This window comes from Equus asinus, chromosome X (assembly GCF_041296235.1).
Source record: "Equus asinus isolate D_3611 breed Donkey chromosome X, EquAss-T2T_v2, whole genome shotgun sequence".
Classification (NCBI taxonomy): Eukaryota; Metazoa; Chordata; class Mammalia; order Perissodactyla; family Equidae; genus Equus; species Equus asinus.
In genome coordinates, this window is record NC_091820.1 from 26,369,088 (window position 1) to 26,387,148 (window position 18,061).

General features: G+C 35.9%; 1 protein-coding gene across 12 annotated transcripts in view; it reads right to left on the reverse strand.

Annotated features, from left to right (window-relative positions):
- Nucleotides 1-18,061, reverse strand: part of DMD (dystrophin) — a 2,265,680-nt gene that overhangs the window by 1,025,978 nt on the left and 1,221,641 nt on the right. For all 12 annotated transcript variants that reach the window (XM_070503127.1, XM_070503123.1, XM_070503121.1 and 9 more), the window contains one exon: nucleotides 2,934-3,081. In XM_070503127.1, coding sequence (XP_070359228.1) covers nucleotides 2,934-3,081 — 148 coding nt within the window. The remainder of the gene's footprint in view (nucleotides 1-2,933; nucleotides 3,082-18,061) is intronic.

An 18,061-nucleotide genomic window follows, 5' to 3' on the forward strand; every position in this document is an offset into this window, starting at 1 on the left:
ACATTCTCAAGACATTTAAAATAATTATATAGTTGCAAGACTGTGTATAAGTGAACATACTAAAAGATCAAATGGCATGACAATTGTTTGTTTTGGACTTCTGTTTCTGGCCAAGTTGGAGTAACAGGGACGAGATTTAACTTCTTGGCTAAAAAAGTTAAAAAATGGATAAAATATATGAAACAATGGTTTTGAAGACATTGGACATCAGGCAATGAAAGAGTGATCTCTGAGAAATTAGATACAAATGAGGTGTGCCCTACGATTACCCAAGCTTACTGTCTGGGGAGAGTTCCAGGCTATAACAGATGACGAAGGAACCCTCACCAGAAGGGCTCCTTGAGTTAAGGAAATGGAGCTGGGACTCCAAGGAGGCCAAGGTGGCTAGAGTTCACAGGGCAGAGTACCAGAGATGAGAGACACAGAGAGAACATTGAAATCTGCAGAGAGCTCCCTTCCAGTCTTCAGCTGAGTCCTGATCAGCTCATACATGTGAGGAAACTACCCACAACTGGAGAAAGAACTACACAAAAGGATTAAAGGGAACAATCACCAGAGCTCACATATGGCTAGGAATAGTGTCTGTTCCTGCCAGCCACAGTGAACCTCATCATTCACAGGTTATCAAAGAGAGTACTCAGGAGGGTTTTGCCTCAGTAGTGGGGCAAAATTAGCCCTAGACTTATGCTGTTCTGCTCAAAACTCACAAAGTATAAAAGGAAGATGCTCAAAAGATCAATTGTTTCCAAGTGAATTAACTATGGCCCAGAACAAAGGTCAAGAATACTTAACTGCACAAAAATATCAAGCGCTCAACAAGTTAAAATTCACAACAGCTGGCATCCAATCAAAAATGACCAGCCATCCAAATAAGCAGAAAAGTAACCCCCATATGAGGAAAATCAATTTAAATTGACCCCAAATAGACACACCTGATAGAATTAGTAGGCAAGAACATTATAACAGTTTTTATAGCTATATTCCATATTTTCAAGAAGGTAGTGGAAAGGTTGACATGCTGAGTAGAGACATGGAAGATATAAAAACTTCAACAATGATCACACTTCAACAATGTGTTGAATCATACAAAACAACAATGTCCAAGGCTAAAACTATACACTAGATGGGATCAACCACCGATTGCATATCACAAAAGATTAGATTAGTCAACTTGACAATAGAAATTTTCATTTAAAATGAATCATAGAGAAAAAAGACTGAAAATAAAAAGAACAGAACATCAGTGAGTAGTAGGACAGCATTAAGCAGCTTAAGGTTTGTGTAATCAGAGTCCCTGAAAAGGCGGAAGGGACAGAAACATTTTTTTTTAAATAATGCTTTAAAAATTTCTAAGTTTGACGAAAACTATAAACCCAAAGATCCAAGAAGCTTGACAGATCTCATGAACAAGAAACATGAAGAAAAATATACCAAGGCATATCATAAACCAATTACTCGATTCCCAAAAGCACTCCCTAATAAACTGTCTGTATGCTAATCTTCATCTCAGAGTAGGCTTCCCAAGGATGCCAACCTGAAATATGTGCTAAAATCTATATCAAAACAATTATCCTCTGTGGAGTAGAATGGCGGTATCGATATACTTCTACATTAATTTTTTTCATAATGAGTATACATTATTTTTATGATAAAAAAGATTAAAACTATATAACTACCTTGTGTCACATATCTTTGGAAGTGGCAAGAAGTTTATATATCTTCCAAAGAACACCTTATATGACACCTCTATTTCTGCCTTTAAGCCAGAGGCCTGATGCTGCATATATCAAAATTCACTTTAGTGCTATTACAGAAGCTATTTTCTGTATGACGGCAGATGGGAAACCCATGAATTTCCTCTACCTCCAGTGCCAGTGCTGATGTGTATACAAATTTGATTGATATACATATAATTCCATAAATTATTCATTTTCTATGTTTACATAGCTTACATATACATAGGTATTTAAATGCTTACTTTCTTAATATCAAAAGATATATTTGCTATGAAAAAGATACTTGAGAATAAAGAACTGAAAAGTTGAATATGATATTGATTTTATGAATCCAGCATTTTGAAACGTCTGAACTATTTAATAAATTACCTTTTTCTTTGCTTTTACCTGTCTTAATCAGTATTTTCTGGCAATAAAAATTGGCTACAATCCAAATCCACTCGACTGATAATTGCTACAGGAACAGTTCAAGCTAAAAATATTTAAGATTTGGTATAATAAACAAAATATTTCTTATACCTAAACTATATATTTTATAGCCTAAATTATCACCTCCACAATCCAATTTATCTTTATCTGTATACTCAAAAGCCACAGCAAGTTGAAATTAAACTATACACTGGTTATAATCCATATGTTGCATTTCCATTAACATAAACCATAAAAAAGTCAATAAGTACCACCAATTAACTCTGCATTGTTTTGGGCTCTGGATTATCTCAGAAGGCAATTTGTTCAACAGAATATATAGAAATATTGCTACATCACCACAAATTATCTTTAGGAAAACATGACTGTAATTTTATCATGATGACTATTTCTAGGAACTACATTATTGCTAAGTATACCACAAGTTCTCCTTCTGGACAGGAGCCAACATAAGGCAAAAACACACACTGCCCCAAAGCCACAGGACAGTCTGCTGTAAGATGCTTCCCTGTATCACAGATTCAATTATACTTTGCAGTTCATCAGATAAACCAGTTATATCTAGGCTAACTCTCATCCTGACTCAAAAAGTCCACAGCACAGTCTCCCAACTGATCATTATGACGGTGTTCTAGTATATGTAGTGATGACAACTATAAATCAAGAATTATAAATTTCTGTCATCCTTCACAACCTGAATGTAAAGCAGTCATGATATTGTGATGAAAATAAAGACAGTTTGAAAAAAAAGAGATCTCAAAAACTTACCTTAAGGTACCATTTGTATTTGGCATGCTCCCAATTCTCAGGAATTTGTGTCTTTTTGAGAAACTGTTCAGCTTCTGTTAGCCATTGATTAAATATCTTCATATCGTAATGAAATCGCCGCCATTTTTCAACAGATCTGTCAAATCGCCTAGAGGTGGAAAACACGGATCAAGAAAAATAAATGGATTATATAAAACACAATATATGGTCATAGCATATATTTTTATTACATTGACAAGGATATTATTTTGACAGTTTCTCACATTTGTAGGTTTCAATTTCAATTAACAGAAAAAATTAATATTGAATAGAAAGGAGGAATTAAAATAAAAGGCTATAATTTTTCCCTTTAAAATTAAATACATTTCTTGATTGAAACAAAGATAAAGACAACTATTATGGAGTATTAACATTTTCTTCCCTATGAGGATATTTGTTTTTTAAAAAATTCCAGAAATTTCAAAATATATTAACATCTATTAAATTAAATATTTCAAAGCTAGATATTCAATTTCAAAATATTTTTTGGATCAAAATCAAGTGATCTCATAAAGTCTATCAATTTCAATATTACTCTTGATTAAAAACAGTCTATTCATTAAGATCCTTAAGCGTCCAGGATGACAGATATAACTTATATCGTAGGCTCAGATGTAAGCAATGAACCAACTAACTGATATACTAGTCTAAACCAGGTGATGACTGTTGTCTTCCTTTCTTCTTCTTTATTGTATCCACTAACATTTTAAATTAGAACGCCAAAGAAACTTAGTGAAAGGTAGGTAATGTGTTAATATCTCATATGAAAAGAATACTAAGAAGGAGGTATTTGGTCGTGTTCCCATCACAGAAGAGACCGGGGCCAAAATGATATGTGTCAGGTCTTTAGGTTTACCCTAAGGCAGTTGCACATAAGAATCACCTGGGGGGATAAAAAAAAAACAAGAATAAAACACTGATTCTGGGACCTCACTCTAGACCAATTAAATCTGTATCTTTGGAGGTGGGACCTGACATTGGTATTTTAAAAAGCACCCAAGTGATTCTAATGTGCAGTCAAGGGGGAAAAACACCCTATAAAGTAAGTTTTAACGTCTTATGGGGCTTATGATCTACTGGGTCTCCCAGGGCCTGTCCAAACAAGTATTTGCTAGCACTAAACTAAAAGCCATCCTGAAGATTCCTGGCTGTAGGGCTACCTCAGTGCACAGTGGTCTGTCATAGTTCTCTGAGTTATACTCTGAAGACGCAATGGATTATAGTTTTGAATATCTTGACATCTTCTCAGATGTTTACCTCCATTTAGGAACTTTAATTTCCGAACTTCAATAATGCTGCAGCTTCCTACTGTTTTGTTGGGAAGGTAACAGAATTCACATCTATTAAACCATAACTATGAGCCGGTCACTGGGCTCTGTGCTTCATATATCCAATTTCACTGACTCCTGCAACATAATAATTATTATTCTCACTTTCCACTGGAGAAAACTGAGAGGCTGAGTAACTAGCCAAAAGGTAAATAGATAGTAAATGGCAAAGAGGGAATTCTAACTCAGTCTTTGTTTCCAATGGTGCCTTTCATCACCTCACATGCTCTTTCCTGAGATTTCCTTGTTTTCATGTTGAATTCTCACCTTACCAGTTAATTCAAAGTGATAGCTGTAGGGCTTTTTGTCCTTATTTTTCTTCTTTATTATCTTCCAAATATTTAATTATGCATCTACATGTACATTGCATCTATCAGACATTGCATTTAATGATTAACTATATTTCTTACCTTAAAAATATCTAAAACAGTATTTTGGTAGCATTAAAAAGGCAGCCAGTGGTAGCCAAAAGAGGTAGTCTCTAACTATAGCTAGTTTAAGATAAGAATTCTGCCTTTAATAACTAATGGCATTCTAGAGTTGATCACATATGATATATCCATCAGCCACAAAATGATCTTGGAAATGTTTTGCACATTCAATAATAGTTTTGTTTTCATATATTTTCAGTGGTCTCTAATGCACAATAAATGACTTAAGAATACATCTTAAGAATTTATTCTCTTTAAAAAAGAATTGTACATTGCATATGTCTTACATGCACTTGTATCATTGCAGTCACAGAGTTGTTAAATGAGAATCTAAAAAATGATAAGGCACGGTTGGCAATTGTTCCATCTTGGTGACGCTGTAGTTTAATTTTCATTATTTCTATGTTGTCCAGTTTTTCTACAATGTGCATTTCATACTTTGATATTCAGAAAAATACAATAATTTAAAAATAATTTAAAAAGGCATTCTCACATGCTAACAACTACCACCTCCAACTCTCTTCCCACTTCCATAGTTTGAGAAACAGGCAGAAGCTAACCAGAGCACAGAGGAGTTGTCATTTGGTCATAATTTACCATTCCCCCCTTGTAGCAGTCATCAGTCTCCTTCTTATGTTGTTTTTTTTCCTACCCAATTACCAGAATAATCCTCCTGCCAACCCTTTCAGCTACTGGGAGGTGATTGTTTCTCCAACATTTGTGCTATAAATATCCACTCTTCATTCCAGGCTGCTGCACAGACATGTCCTTCCAACACTCACCACACTGGCAATTACCATCTTCCACCAGATTTCACAAAGCCTCCTCCCACCTCAACCACTCTTCCTCTTCACCGATTATCTTTCCTTTAAATTCCTCAAGAGGTGAAAACCATAAGGGCCCATACAGTTGATCATGGTACCCCTGGCTCTGCAAGACAGAGCTGGAGGTAGGAAGAGAAGGAAAACAGGCTGAGGGCCCGAGGTTCTATATCCACATCCTTGTTCCCAGGCCACAAAATAAGACAGGATGGACTTGCCAGCCACACAGGACTATCTGCAGTTCCCCCAAACCCTGCTACTGCCTCCTGACTTTGGGACTTTGCACATTAGTCCCATATTCCTGAAATGCCCTCCTTCCCTTTTGTTCCCTTGTCCCCAACTCTGCAGTCCAACCTTTGCATACTTAAAGACTTGGTCTGAACTACTTGTACTGCCACTTTGTAAATATCTAAATATAGAGTATTCGATATAGCCTGCAACAGCTAAAACTTTGAAAACTGTAAAGTTGATTTAATTTTATTATTAAAATTAATGTTAAAATGAGTAACTATTCAAACAAAATGTTAAAGAATAAAAGCATGCACTTTACACATGATGGCCTTTAATGTGAGTAATAATATTTTAAACTCCATTTCAAGCATCACATAAAATTTTAAAATATACTTTTCAGCATTTTAATATGCATTAACAGCAAAGCCTAAATCTATTCTTGAACTTACTATGTAAAATTTCATTTTTTATCATGACTACTTACAAACTTAAACTCTTTCCCACCAAGGAAAATTCCAAATGAATAGATACAAATTTTGCCAGTTTTACAATATTAAATTTATAAATTTAATCTCTAACCACTCACTATGCTCCTCAAATTCCTCTCAGTCCATTAATTGGACAGTCCATGATTGAGGAAAAAGGCAGCAACAACTGGAAACACATAGAGATAGTAAAAATAGCCTTCAGGGAAATAATTATAAGTTTTATCCTTTATATTACATTATTACTAGGGGAAAAGAGTTGTTGCTTTTTTTCCTGGCAGAAAGAGGAAATGTAGACCCAACTACATATAGGACAAAAAATACAAGTATAAACATATGGATAATAAATCAAGTGATTTTAAAATTTTGCAAATATTAAAATTCTTATTCACTATGCAAGCAGGATTTAAAATTACACTGCTGCTTCATTTATGTGCAGCATAACTTATTTCCTGCTGTTCTAAATCAAGTTAGTCAGATTATTCTCGAGCATAAATTACACTTAGGGAGTAATTTAGGTACTTTGGGACACACTTTAACACTTTCAGGCCACGAAGGTGGTATTCAATTCCATGCAATCGATTTAAATAAATAACTCCCTAGTAGCCTCTGACATATCCACTGTGGCTTTATATTTAGATCTGCACACTCAGCATTGGGCTGCTGATTAGTTCCTCCTACATATTTCATCATTGATGAGGTGAGTGAGAAGGGTCTGGGTTGAAGGCTCATGGTCCAAACTGTAGGTGCTGATAAACAAAAGTTAAATTGGTTATTTGCCCCAAACTATAGTATCTTACTCCCCTCTGCAGCCACCCCCCCATCCCTGCTTCCCCAGTAATAAATTTAGTAAAACCTAGGTGTACTAGGAGTTGTGAAGTTTTTTCTATAGAACCTGACTCACTCTGAGGAAGTCTTCTACGGCTCTACCTCTCCTCACCCCTCCCATACTCCTTTTACTTCTTACTCCTAGGACACCGCCTTAGATTTCTGGGCTAAAGTCTGTCTTCTCATGCCTAAATTATATACTGAGTCCGGATCCATACATGTGTAATTAGACTTCACTCCAGCTGTCTGACTGTCTCACTGAAACCACTCATTGGACACAGGCTTGTACCTGAACCCATGCCCTTGCCTCCTCAGGCAGGGAGAGCACAGTGGTCAGACTGCCTAGGTTGGAATCCTGGTTCCACCGTTTACTGTGTGGCCCTAAGTAAGTAAGTGACCTTTCTGAAAAGTGATTATAAAAGTACTGCTTACCTCCTAAGGTTAATTGTGTGAGTTACATGAAGGAATGTATTTAAATTTCTTAGAACAGTGTCTGGCAGTGTTCAACAAATACGAGTAGTAGTTTTTCTATTATTACTCTGCCTCTACTCGGCTTAGGTTTACAAATGCAAATCAAATCACCAATAAATAATGCAAGCCATATCAGTATCTCTCTGGTGGGGATCAGACACATAAGAAAGGACTTTGTCTTTATCTTTAGGATTTAAAGCCTGTTTTCAGAAGCTGAACCAGCATAGAATCCATGGTTGACCATGCCTCACTCTGAAAATGCTGTATATATTTGTTTATTTTTTAAACACCTTTTATTGTGAAGCATAACTAATAAACAGAAGAATATGTACAATCCCACGTTACCATAACCCAAGCTAAAAAATTAAAAAAAAATTTCCAGCAGCCAGAAACTCCTCTTAAACCTCCTCCCAATCACTATTCTCTCTTGCCCCTACAAACTCCCCCTTAACTTTCATGGCAATCTTTCTCTTAGAGCTTTGTAATTTAAATATGCATTCCTAACACTAGAGTTTGGTTGTATGTTTTTTAACTTTCTATAAATGGAACTAAATAATACGTATTCTTTTGTGTGAAGGTTCATTTGATTGATATTATACTTTTAAGAATCATCCATGTTGTTGCTTATTCACTGTTGTAGAATATTCCATCGTGCTTTTGTTTTCATTTTCGACTGCTAATAAATGTTTGGGTTGTTTCTAGTTTGGGGCTACTATAATGTTGCTATAGACTTTCCCGTACCTGTCTCCTCGACTATGCACATGAGCGTTTCTGTAGAGTATATACCTAGGAGTGAAACTGATGGGCCACAGGTTAGACACTTTTTTTTTTTAAGGAAGATTAGCCCTGAGCTAACTGCTGCCAATCCTCCTCTTTTTGCTGAGGAAGACTGGCCCTGAGCTAACATCTGTGCCCATCTTCCTCTACTTAATATGTGGGACGCCTCCCACAGCATGGCATGCCAAGTGGTGCCATGTCCGCACCCAGGATCCAAACCAGTGAACCCCGGGCCACTGAAGCCAAACCTGTGCACTTAACTGCTGCGCCACCAGGCCAGCCCCCTAGGCACATCTTTAATCTTATTAAATAGTGCCAGTTTTCACTCTCAGCAGTAGGAGTATATGAAAGTTGACACGTCTATTTAGAATTTACTGTCCAAGTAGCAGTGTTTGAGAACTTCAATTGCTCCACGGTCTCATCACTACTTAGTACTGTCAGACTTTTAAATTTCAACCATTCTGGTTGGTATATAGTGACATTTTATTTTAGTTTTAATTTGCAATTCCCTGACTACTAATGAGGCTGGCAAACTCTATGTTTATCAGCAGTTTATTTAGATTTCTTATTTTGTGAAGATGACATAAGTCTTAGTGGTATTATAAAACATAAAACATATTTGTTATTTACTACAAAGTGATCATTCTATGCAAACCATCCAGGGGCCAGCCCCAGTGGCCTAGTGGTTAAGTTCGGCATGCTCCGCTTTGGTGGCCCAGGTTTGGTTCCTGGGCATGGACCTACGCTATTTGTCTGTCGGTGGTCATGCTGTGGTGGTGGCTCACATACAAAAGGAGGAAGATTGGCAGCAGATGTTAGCTCATGGTGAATCTTCCTCAGCAAACCGCCCCCCCAAAATTAAAAAACACCATCTGGGTCAAGATATAAAACATTGTCAGTAGCCCACAAGCCCTCTTTGTGCCTCTTATCACTTTTCAAGAACTTCTCTCAGTTTTCTATTGGATTGTCTGTTCTTAAAGATTTGTAGGAATTCTTTATCATTATGGATGCACATAGTTTATCAGTTACGTGTGTTCCAAATATCTTTTCCCACTCTGTGGCTTTCATTTGCACTCTCTTAATGTTGTCTTTTGATGTACAGAAGTTATTAATATACAATATAGTTCAGTTTATTTTTATTTACGATTAGTGCTTTATACATCTATTTAAGAAATCTTCCTTCACCCAACATTCATTAACATATTCTCCTTTACTTTGTTGTAAAAGTTCTACTAATTTTTTTCTTCCCATTTATATCTGTAATACTCCAGGATTTTATTTGTATATCTAATGTGAAATAGAATATATATATATTTTTTTCTCCTAAGCGGGAGAGTCTGTTTTAATTTTTAAGGTAAGGCATACGTGTGGAACAAAATAATGAGTGTGCAGGGAGAAGTAAGTCTCTGTCCCACTTTACAAAATTTTTATTTACAATTAGAGCATAACCAGAAGAGTTGGGGGGAATGTCTAATTCGAAATATTTATAGAGCAAGGCAAAGAAATAAACAAATACAGGGATATAAAGAGATAGCTTTCTCATTTGGTTTTATTGTTTTCCATATATCCATTGCTGGCATTTTTACAGCTCTGGATCGACGTTTTATTTTGTAACACCCTGTTTATTTTATCCTTAATCCTTTCTAGTTTGTGAGTCTGGTTCTCTGGCTTCAAACCAGTTTGGAGTGGTACTTTGATTTTAAGTTTCTCACAGTGGTTATAACACTTGAGTTTAGGAACTCATTCTCATGCCTTTATTCCCTCTCTTTACTGCTGAAATTCTACACATTTTATGTCCTGTTTCTCATAACAACTTCTCATTTATTGCCATATGAACAAACAGAAAAGATGAACTTTATTTGAACTGTATCACCAACATCAACACTTAATGTGACCTCTTTCCAATCATGGGGGACTCTTTGGCATACTTAAAGGAGACAAGGATATTTTTCCCTCAAAAAAATAACTAGCTCACCTAGTTACTATAGGTGAATCTCTTGGATTTCCTGTCTGGACATCTCTCTATACAATCTCGTTCACTTGTAAAGGTTCAACTAACATCTACAGCAGGGGTCGGCAAACTTAATCTGTAATGTTCTTGAGAAGAAATATTTCAGGCTTTGTTGGCCATGTAGTCTTTGTTATAACTACTCAACTCTGCCTTTGTAGCTTGAAATCAGCCATAGGCTGAACATAAGCAAATGGGTTTGGTGGGTCCCAATATGACTTTATTTACAAAAACAGGTGTTGGGCTAGATTTGGCCCACAGGCTGTACTTTACCTACCCTTCACCTATAAACGGATTACCACATAGCCCCAGGTTCTGGCCCTTCCTGATCTCTATATCTGTTTTTTGGACTATCCTCACCAGAACATTCTATGTGAACTTAAAACATGACATGTTAACAATTCCTTATTTGCTCCTCTAAGTCTTTACTTATAATTTTAGTTAATGATTTCCAAGCTAGAAACCTTGAGGTCATCCTTTCCTCCTCCCTTTCTTTCTCATCAGGCTTGTCTCTCTATCCCATCAATTCCAAACTAGAAATGACTCTTTAATTTGGCCTCTTCCCTCTAGCCCCACTGCCATGGTCTTTTTTGAAACCCCCCAATAGCTTTTCCTTGCTATATTCCAACTCATCTCTCCCTATCATCAGTTTCAGACCACTGTTGAACCTGTGTCTACACTGCAATCCCTTCTTCCTTTCTGGTTCCAACACAGACATTAACGTAACCCACAATATATACTACACTTTAAAACACTGAATATCTTAAAACTTCCATAACAATCCAAACTGCCCTTTTACTCTGGGCCTTTTGCTATATCTTAGAATGCCACCCCTCTACAATGTCACTTTATTCTGTGAGGCTTGTCTCCCCTGAAATTAGTTACTCCCTAAGACAAGCTCCCCTCATTCCGCAAAAATCTCTATCAACATACTACTTCATGTTCTAATTATGCATTTATAGAGCTGTCTTTCCCAGTAGACTATGAGACCCTTAGAGAAAGGAAGGTAGCTTATTCACCTTTGAAGTAATAGTACAAAGCAATGTCCCTGACACATGATACGTGTTTAATACATTTTTAAGTGAATGACTGAACAAAAGAGTTCATGAGTTGCGTGGGCTTTGTATATCCTCTGTGTTCCTTCGCCCTTCTCTTTTACATATATCTTTGCCAGAGTCCAAAGTCCCAGCAAACCAATGACTGTGTAAAGGGTGTAATATTGGACAGTTCTGCCATGTTGGAAATATATTCAGGGTATGCTATTCCTGCACTGCTTCTGAAAAAAAAATGTAGGATTATGCTAATATTAACCTAAAAATTATGCAATTTCAATGTCTTGATTTGGCACAATTAGCACCCTGTAAAAATATCCAAAGTAACAAAGACAGTTTGCTATTAGTGAGCTGTAATGTCACCTTTAATATTAGGATCTTTTGGAGAAATTAACTACAGAAATTGATTCAGCAGTCTAAATTAAATACTTTAAATTTCTTTAAAAGTTTCAGGTAACATTCTTTCTGAGAACTTGATATATTCATGGATCTCCTTTACAAAATATGAGCATTTAATTTAGTCTTAATTTACATATCTTCTAGTACATAGTTCAAATGAAGATAATACAGTGTTTGACATCATAGCTTCTAAATCTTATCTTTAATTTGTAGGCTAGAGGGGATACTTGAAATAAGGATGTCTTTCTCTTCATTCAAACACAACCAGATATAATTAATGTAGGAAATTTTACCTAGAAATAGCAGCAAAAGCAGTCATAGCCATAGATATGTGCTAAGCACTCTTCTACACACTTCAGATTCAGTACAGGATTTAATATTTTCAACAACACCTTAGGGTAGGTACTATTATAATCATTTTGAAGATGAGAAAACTGAGACTTTGGGAAGCTAAGTAACTTTGGGAGGCTAATATTTCTAAGCAGGAATGCAAAGGAATAGTATAGTTAAATAAGAGTAGTTTATATATTTTTCTTGGTGTCATTAGGATCCATATTACCTCATGGAAGACAAGAAATCCTACTTCTAGAACATACTGTCCTCTAGGCCATAAAGCATGTTGTTATTGTTCAATTCCACTCCTCTATTTTTGAGCACCATAAATCTTATATTTAAAAAAGAAAGGATTCATAAATGATGTAACCTCCTTTTAAAGCAGTATCGTCTCAAACTAACATCTCTTCCTTATAGCCACTTCTCGTTATATATCACAATGAGTAGATGAGTATACCACAGTCTCAAATCAAATGGAATTTATCCTGTTTGTCCATGAACATCCTTGAGGGTTCCTCACCTTTTCTTTGTTTTCTGCTTTGTTCAGATTATTTCTTGTCTTTAAATGCTATTTCTCCTAGATTTTCTGACCAGATATAACTTCTTCCATGAGAAAATTTCTGATGCTCCCAATTGTAAGTAATAGATCCTCTCTTTGACTTTCCCTAACATTCTTTTTGTCCTGCTTTCAACAATTTATTCCATTCTAATTTATGTTGGTGTCATTACCCCCAAACTACAGTAAATGCTCTCTAAATGTAAAAACTATGTTGAATCACCATTTTTACCTGCTATAACAGGTACTCATAAATGCTGTTGAATTTTTTGCAGATTCTAAATTGATGAACTTAATTAATTTTAATACATACAATTGGTATCCACTTTGAATTATTACAACTTTTAAAATACGAAAATGTTCTATAGATTAGAAATCTCAAACTATCATCTTTCAAAAAGAAGACACTTTTGATTTAAAGCAGGTCATAAAACAAGGAGGTTATGCAGCATATGAAATTTGAAGACAGGCAAACATGGGTTTGAAATTCTGCTTTATTGCTTACTAGTGCTTTGCAAACTTCAGTAAATGATTTAATTTGCACAATTCAGAATTCTTATTTGTGAAATAGGCATGATATTATCTAATTCACAGTTATTATAAGGATTAGGAATAATATAGTCAAATTTGTTAAACACATAGTAAACGCTCAATCGATGTTGGCAATAACAAAAACCATAATATCCATATATACACAATTGCCATATTATATAAATAATTGCCATATTTATAAAATATTATTAAATTGTCAAATATGTCTACATATATATGAACATTTTCTTTTCAATATACAACTATGAATGAGCTTCTTTACATTTCCTCATTCATCCACAAAAGTAGAATGCCATCCTCAGGTAGATCTAATATTCTTGTGCTTTAAGACTCAGACATTTCACTATGTGAAAATGATTTTATTGCTTTCGTAATTGAGTAAACCAAACTATTAAACCAAATGGAGTCATATGTTTTTCCTTGTTTCTTTCTGAATGAGGGAGAGACAGTACATTTGATCTGACTATAAGAAATTTAACTTCAACTGTTTTTGCCAAAGGGGAATCTGAGGGGAAAAGAAAAGGCATTTTATTTTAAAACGGAGAGTGAAGAGATTTTGATCTTCAGGGCAAGTAAGACATTAGGTGTCGTTATCTTCTCAAAACTATTATTAAAACACAAATTCCAAATACACAGAGTAAGATTAAAAAATAGTAAAGTATGGCATTTTGCTTCTTAGGCTACCAAAATGTTCATTTCCTCCATAGGCTATTGCAGCAAATCAGAATACACCACTTAAGATCAGCTTATAGAAGTGTCTCTTTTTACATCAGGACTCATTTCTTTCAACCATGATTAAAAGTAAAGATCAAGATCACTGTGTATCTTAGAATGTATTTGGTATGAGAGCACAATAATACAAATATAAAAATAAAATTGAAACAGTTAACTTTTCACTTAACTTTCTTCTACATGGGCAATTCTCATTTCCCTCTTATACAGTTTCACTGGGACCATTACCTTACACAAGACTGCTTTTCTTATTAAGGTAGTTATAATTAACAAGAGTCCACACACACATAACAGTTATCATCTACCATATTAATGAACATATATAAGCTATTATTTTCCCTAAAGTTTGCTACATTTCATTTTACTGGAACCAATCTCAAAGGTTGCAGAATTAACAAAAATAGTGACTTTTAGAATAGTCAATTCTAAAATCATTTTCCAAAGAAAGGAAAAATATTCCCATTTTACTATTATACTTATAGCTATAAGAGAAACAGTACTATGTACTGTATGGTGATTCCGAAAAAATACAGCCTTCTAGAGAACCTTTCCTAGCCCTGCATGATAATGCCATCCAGATGGTGCTGGAACTGTTTCAAAAGACCATTCAATCGTTCTATCAAACTACCTGTATCAGGATGGTGGGGAAAATGTTAAGACAAGCGATTTCTATAAGCATGAGGACATTGCTGCACTTAGTTTACTACAAAGAGATTTTTTTTCCAATTATTTCATTGAGATCATGTAATTTCAGGTGTACTTTATTATGTATCGGTTTCTGTATAGACTGCATGGTGCTCACCACCAATAGTCTAATTTTTATTCATCATCATATATATGTGCCCCTTTATCCCTTTTGCCCACCCACCAAATCCATTCCCCTCTGGTAACCACTAATATGTTGTCTTTATCCATAAGTTGGTCTTGGAATGCGGAGAAATAGTATTACAAAAAAAGAACAAATTTAGAAGCACCGAGTGGAATTAACAGAGAATTAGTCCTCAGATTATAGCAGAGTAACATTTCAATTAGAAATAGCAAGGAGATATGCACCCCTATATTCATTGCAGCATTATTCCCAATAGCCAAGACATGGAAACAACCTAAGTGCCCATCAACGGATGAATGGATAAAGAAGATGTGGTGTATATATATACAATGGAATACTGCGCAGTCATAAAAAAGATAAACTCTTGCCATTTGTGACAACATGGATGGACCTTGAAGATATTACTCTAAGTAAAATAAACCAGATGGAGCAAGACAAATACTATATAATTTCACCCATATGTGGAAGATTGAAAACAAACAAATAAACAAACACACAGATACAGAGAACAGATTGGTGGTTACCAGAGGGGAAAGAGGGTGGGGGGAGGGCGAAAGAGGTAAAGGGGGGCATTTTTATGGTGACAGACGGAAACTAGACTTTTAGTGGTGAACACAATGCAGTATATACAGAAGTCAAAATATAATCATATACACTTGAAATTTATATGATGTTATAAACCAATGTTACCTCAATTAAAAAAAAAGAAATAGCAAGGAGAAAGTATCTATGCTAACAGAGGCTGTAAGTAGTAAAGAAAATAAGAACCATCTTCAGTGAACATGACCTATTTTGCTGGAAGTTACACCCGTAAGTCAAAGGGAAAGTGTCCAAAGGACTTTCATATAAAATTAGATAAGCAGTAATTAATTTAAAGGCAGATTTCTGGTTATATATATCTGAAAAATACATGACAAAGGAATTAAATATGCCTGGGATCCCTTATTAGGAGTATGGCTGCAAAGCTTATTTTAATGTCCACTGATCCCATGAACATGCGGAGAATTCCCCCACTCCTACTTACTCTCAGGCATGGATGTACCTGTGGGAACAGGCCAGTTCCAGCACGACACCGTGTAGGTAAGACAGCTTCACTTCTAATTCACTGAACTAAAATCTGACCTAACTGTAGCAAGGATAGCTCAAGGAAACTTTCATCATATCTGACTTACTACCTTATGAATAGATATCATCATAAAATCAGGCCTCTTTTGTTATTTCACATTCCATCTTATTAAAACACAAGTGCATGAGGGAAATATTCTTGGCATAAAACTACTATATTCATTGAATTTTTTCTTTCCTACACCTGAAGGCACATGTCTAAACCTGTAGGGGTTACTTTATTATTTAATTAGAGCAGATTCTTTTCTATCATTTTAGGTGTTTCACCTGAAGTTTGATTAACATCGGTATATGCTGTGCTCTCAGGCAAGTAAATATAGCTTGTGCAGAAAGAGGAAAGAGCAGAAGAAAAAAATACAGAAAAACATGAGACGTGTAAAGAAACAGAACCTCTAAGAAATAAAATAGCAATGTTTAAAGCTTCATAGAAATACTTCATAAATGTGTATGAAGTATAGTATTTGCGCGTTTTATTTAACCATTAATTCATTCCTTTAATAAACATTTATTAAGTGCTTAGTATTGGGGCTGTCAGTGTGTTAAATTCAGGAGGTATAACGATGAAAAACATAGCATCCCTGCCAAAGAAACTCCCAGTTTAATGTGCGTATTAAGTATTGTAATGAGAGTATGTACCGAAATTGTAGCATATGCTGTACTTGCCCAGTGCACATCCCCTTGTCTTTCCATTTCAAAGTACATTGGCTCAATTTCCAAAGGCCAGCGCTTAGATTTCTTTGCCTGAGGACTCTCTCTGGCCACATACATCTGCTTTGCCCACCTATAGGGCAAGCCAAAACTGCTCAGGAATTAACACATCAGGGAGTAGCTCTCCACCAATGATCGATGGGGTTGATGTATAAATTCCCCAGCTCACTTGGCACCCTCAACCGGCATAACTCTGAGGTATGTGTTTTACACTGTTTCCCAGAGTTTTCTTATGAGGATTAAGTTCCAGATACCCAAAGAGTTAACTGGGTTGAAAATGCACCTTTTATTGGTGTCCTTCTGTTCCCTGTCTCACTTCCCTAAGATGTTCCCTGTATCTCCCAAATAACCTACTTGGACTGGAGTTCTTTCCTCAGAGTCTGCTTTCGGGGAATCCAAATGAAGACAGAAGACAATGCCAGCATAGAGGAGAGTGGATTCATTCTACCCCAAAAGATTGCGAGAGTAGCAGGGAGGAAGTTGTTAGGGAAGGCATCACAGTAGATTAGGGTCTAGAAGGATGAGCAGAGGTATTTCAGGCAGAGAAAGGAGGAAGGACATTATATGAAGCATAGCCAGCATGTGTGAAGGCTTAGACTAGCGGTTGTAAGATTAACATCAATCACCTGGAAGGCTTGTTAAAACACAGATTGCTGAGCCCCACCTTCAGAGTTTCTAATATTGCAAGCCTGAGAAATTTTATTTCTAACAAGTTTCCAGGCGATGCTGATACTACTAGTCTGGGGACCACACTTTGAAAACCACTGGCATGAAAGGAATGGCCAAATGATAGGTGGGCTAGAGGGTCTGGATCAAGATTATGAAGGCTCATGGATATCCTGTGACTTAAACTTTTTTTGAAGTTCATTATTGTTAAAAATTGTTTATTGCAGAAAAGAGTGCCAAACAGAATTACCAAATAGTTGTAGATTTACAGAATACAAGAAATGAAAAAATCCTTGGAGAAAGAACATATAGAATGTTTCTTATACACCCCCTGGCATGATTCCTCAGGTTCTATTTTCTGCCCAAATTTTGCATACATGTAACCTATAATCCATATTTCCCACCAACCCTGCGACTATCAGTTTGTCAGCTTCATGCTTCTCATGGACTATGGGCCTGGGTCACAGCATAACTGGGTTGTCCAGCAATTGGCAAGCAGGGACAGCAGTGCTGATGACATCCATGACCACAAGAAACCAGAAGGCACAAGTTGTCTATAGCTGCTCCTAACTGTGAGAGAATATTGCGTTTGTCCTTGAAAGACAGGTTTAGTTATGTTGGGTCAGGAAAAGAGAGTTGAGTGATTACTGGTTGTCCTTCAGTTTCAAACATGTGCAAATGTATCATGCACAAGATGAGACCATAGAAGAAGCTAGAAGTCTAACCAGAGTTTTGTTTGTTAGTTTGTTTCTTGGGA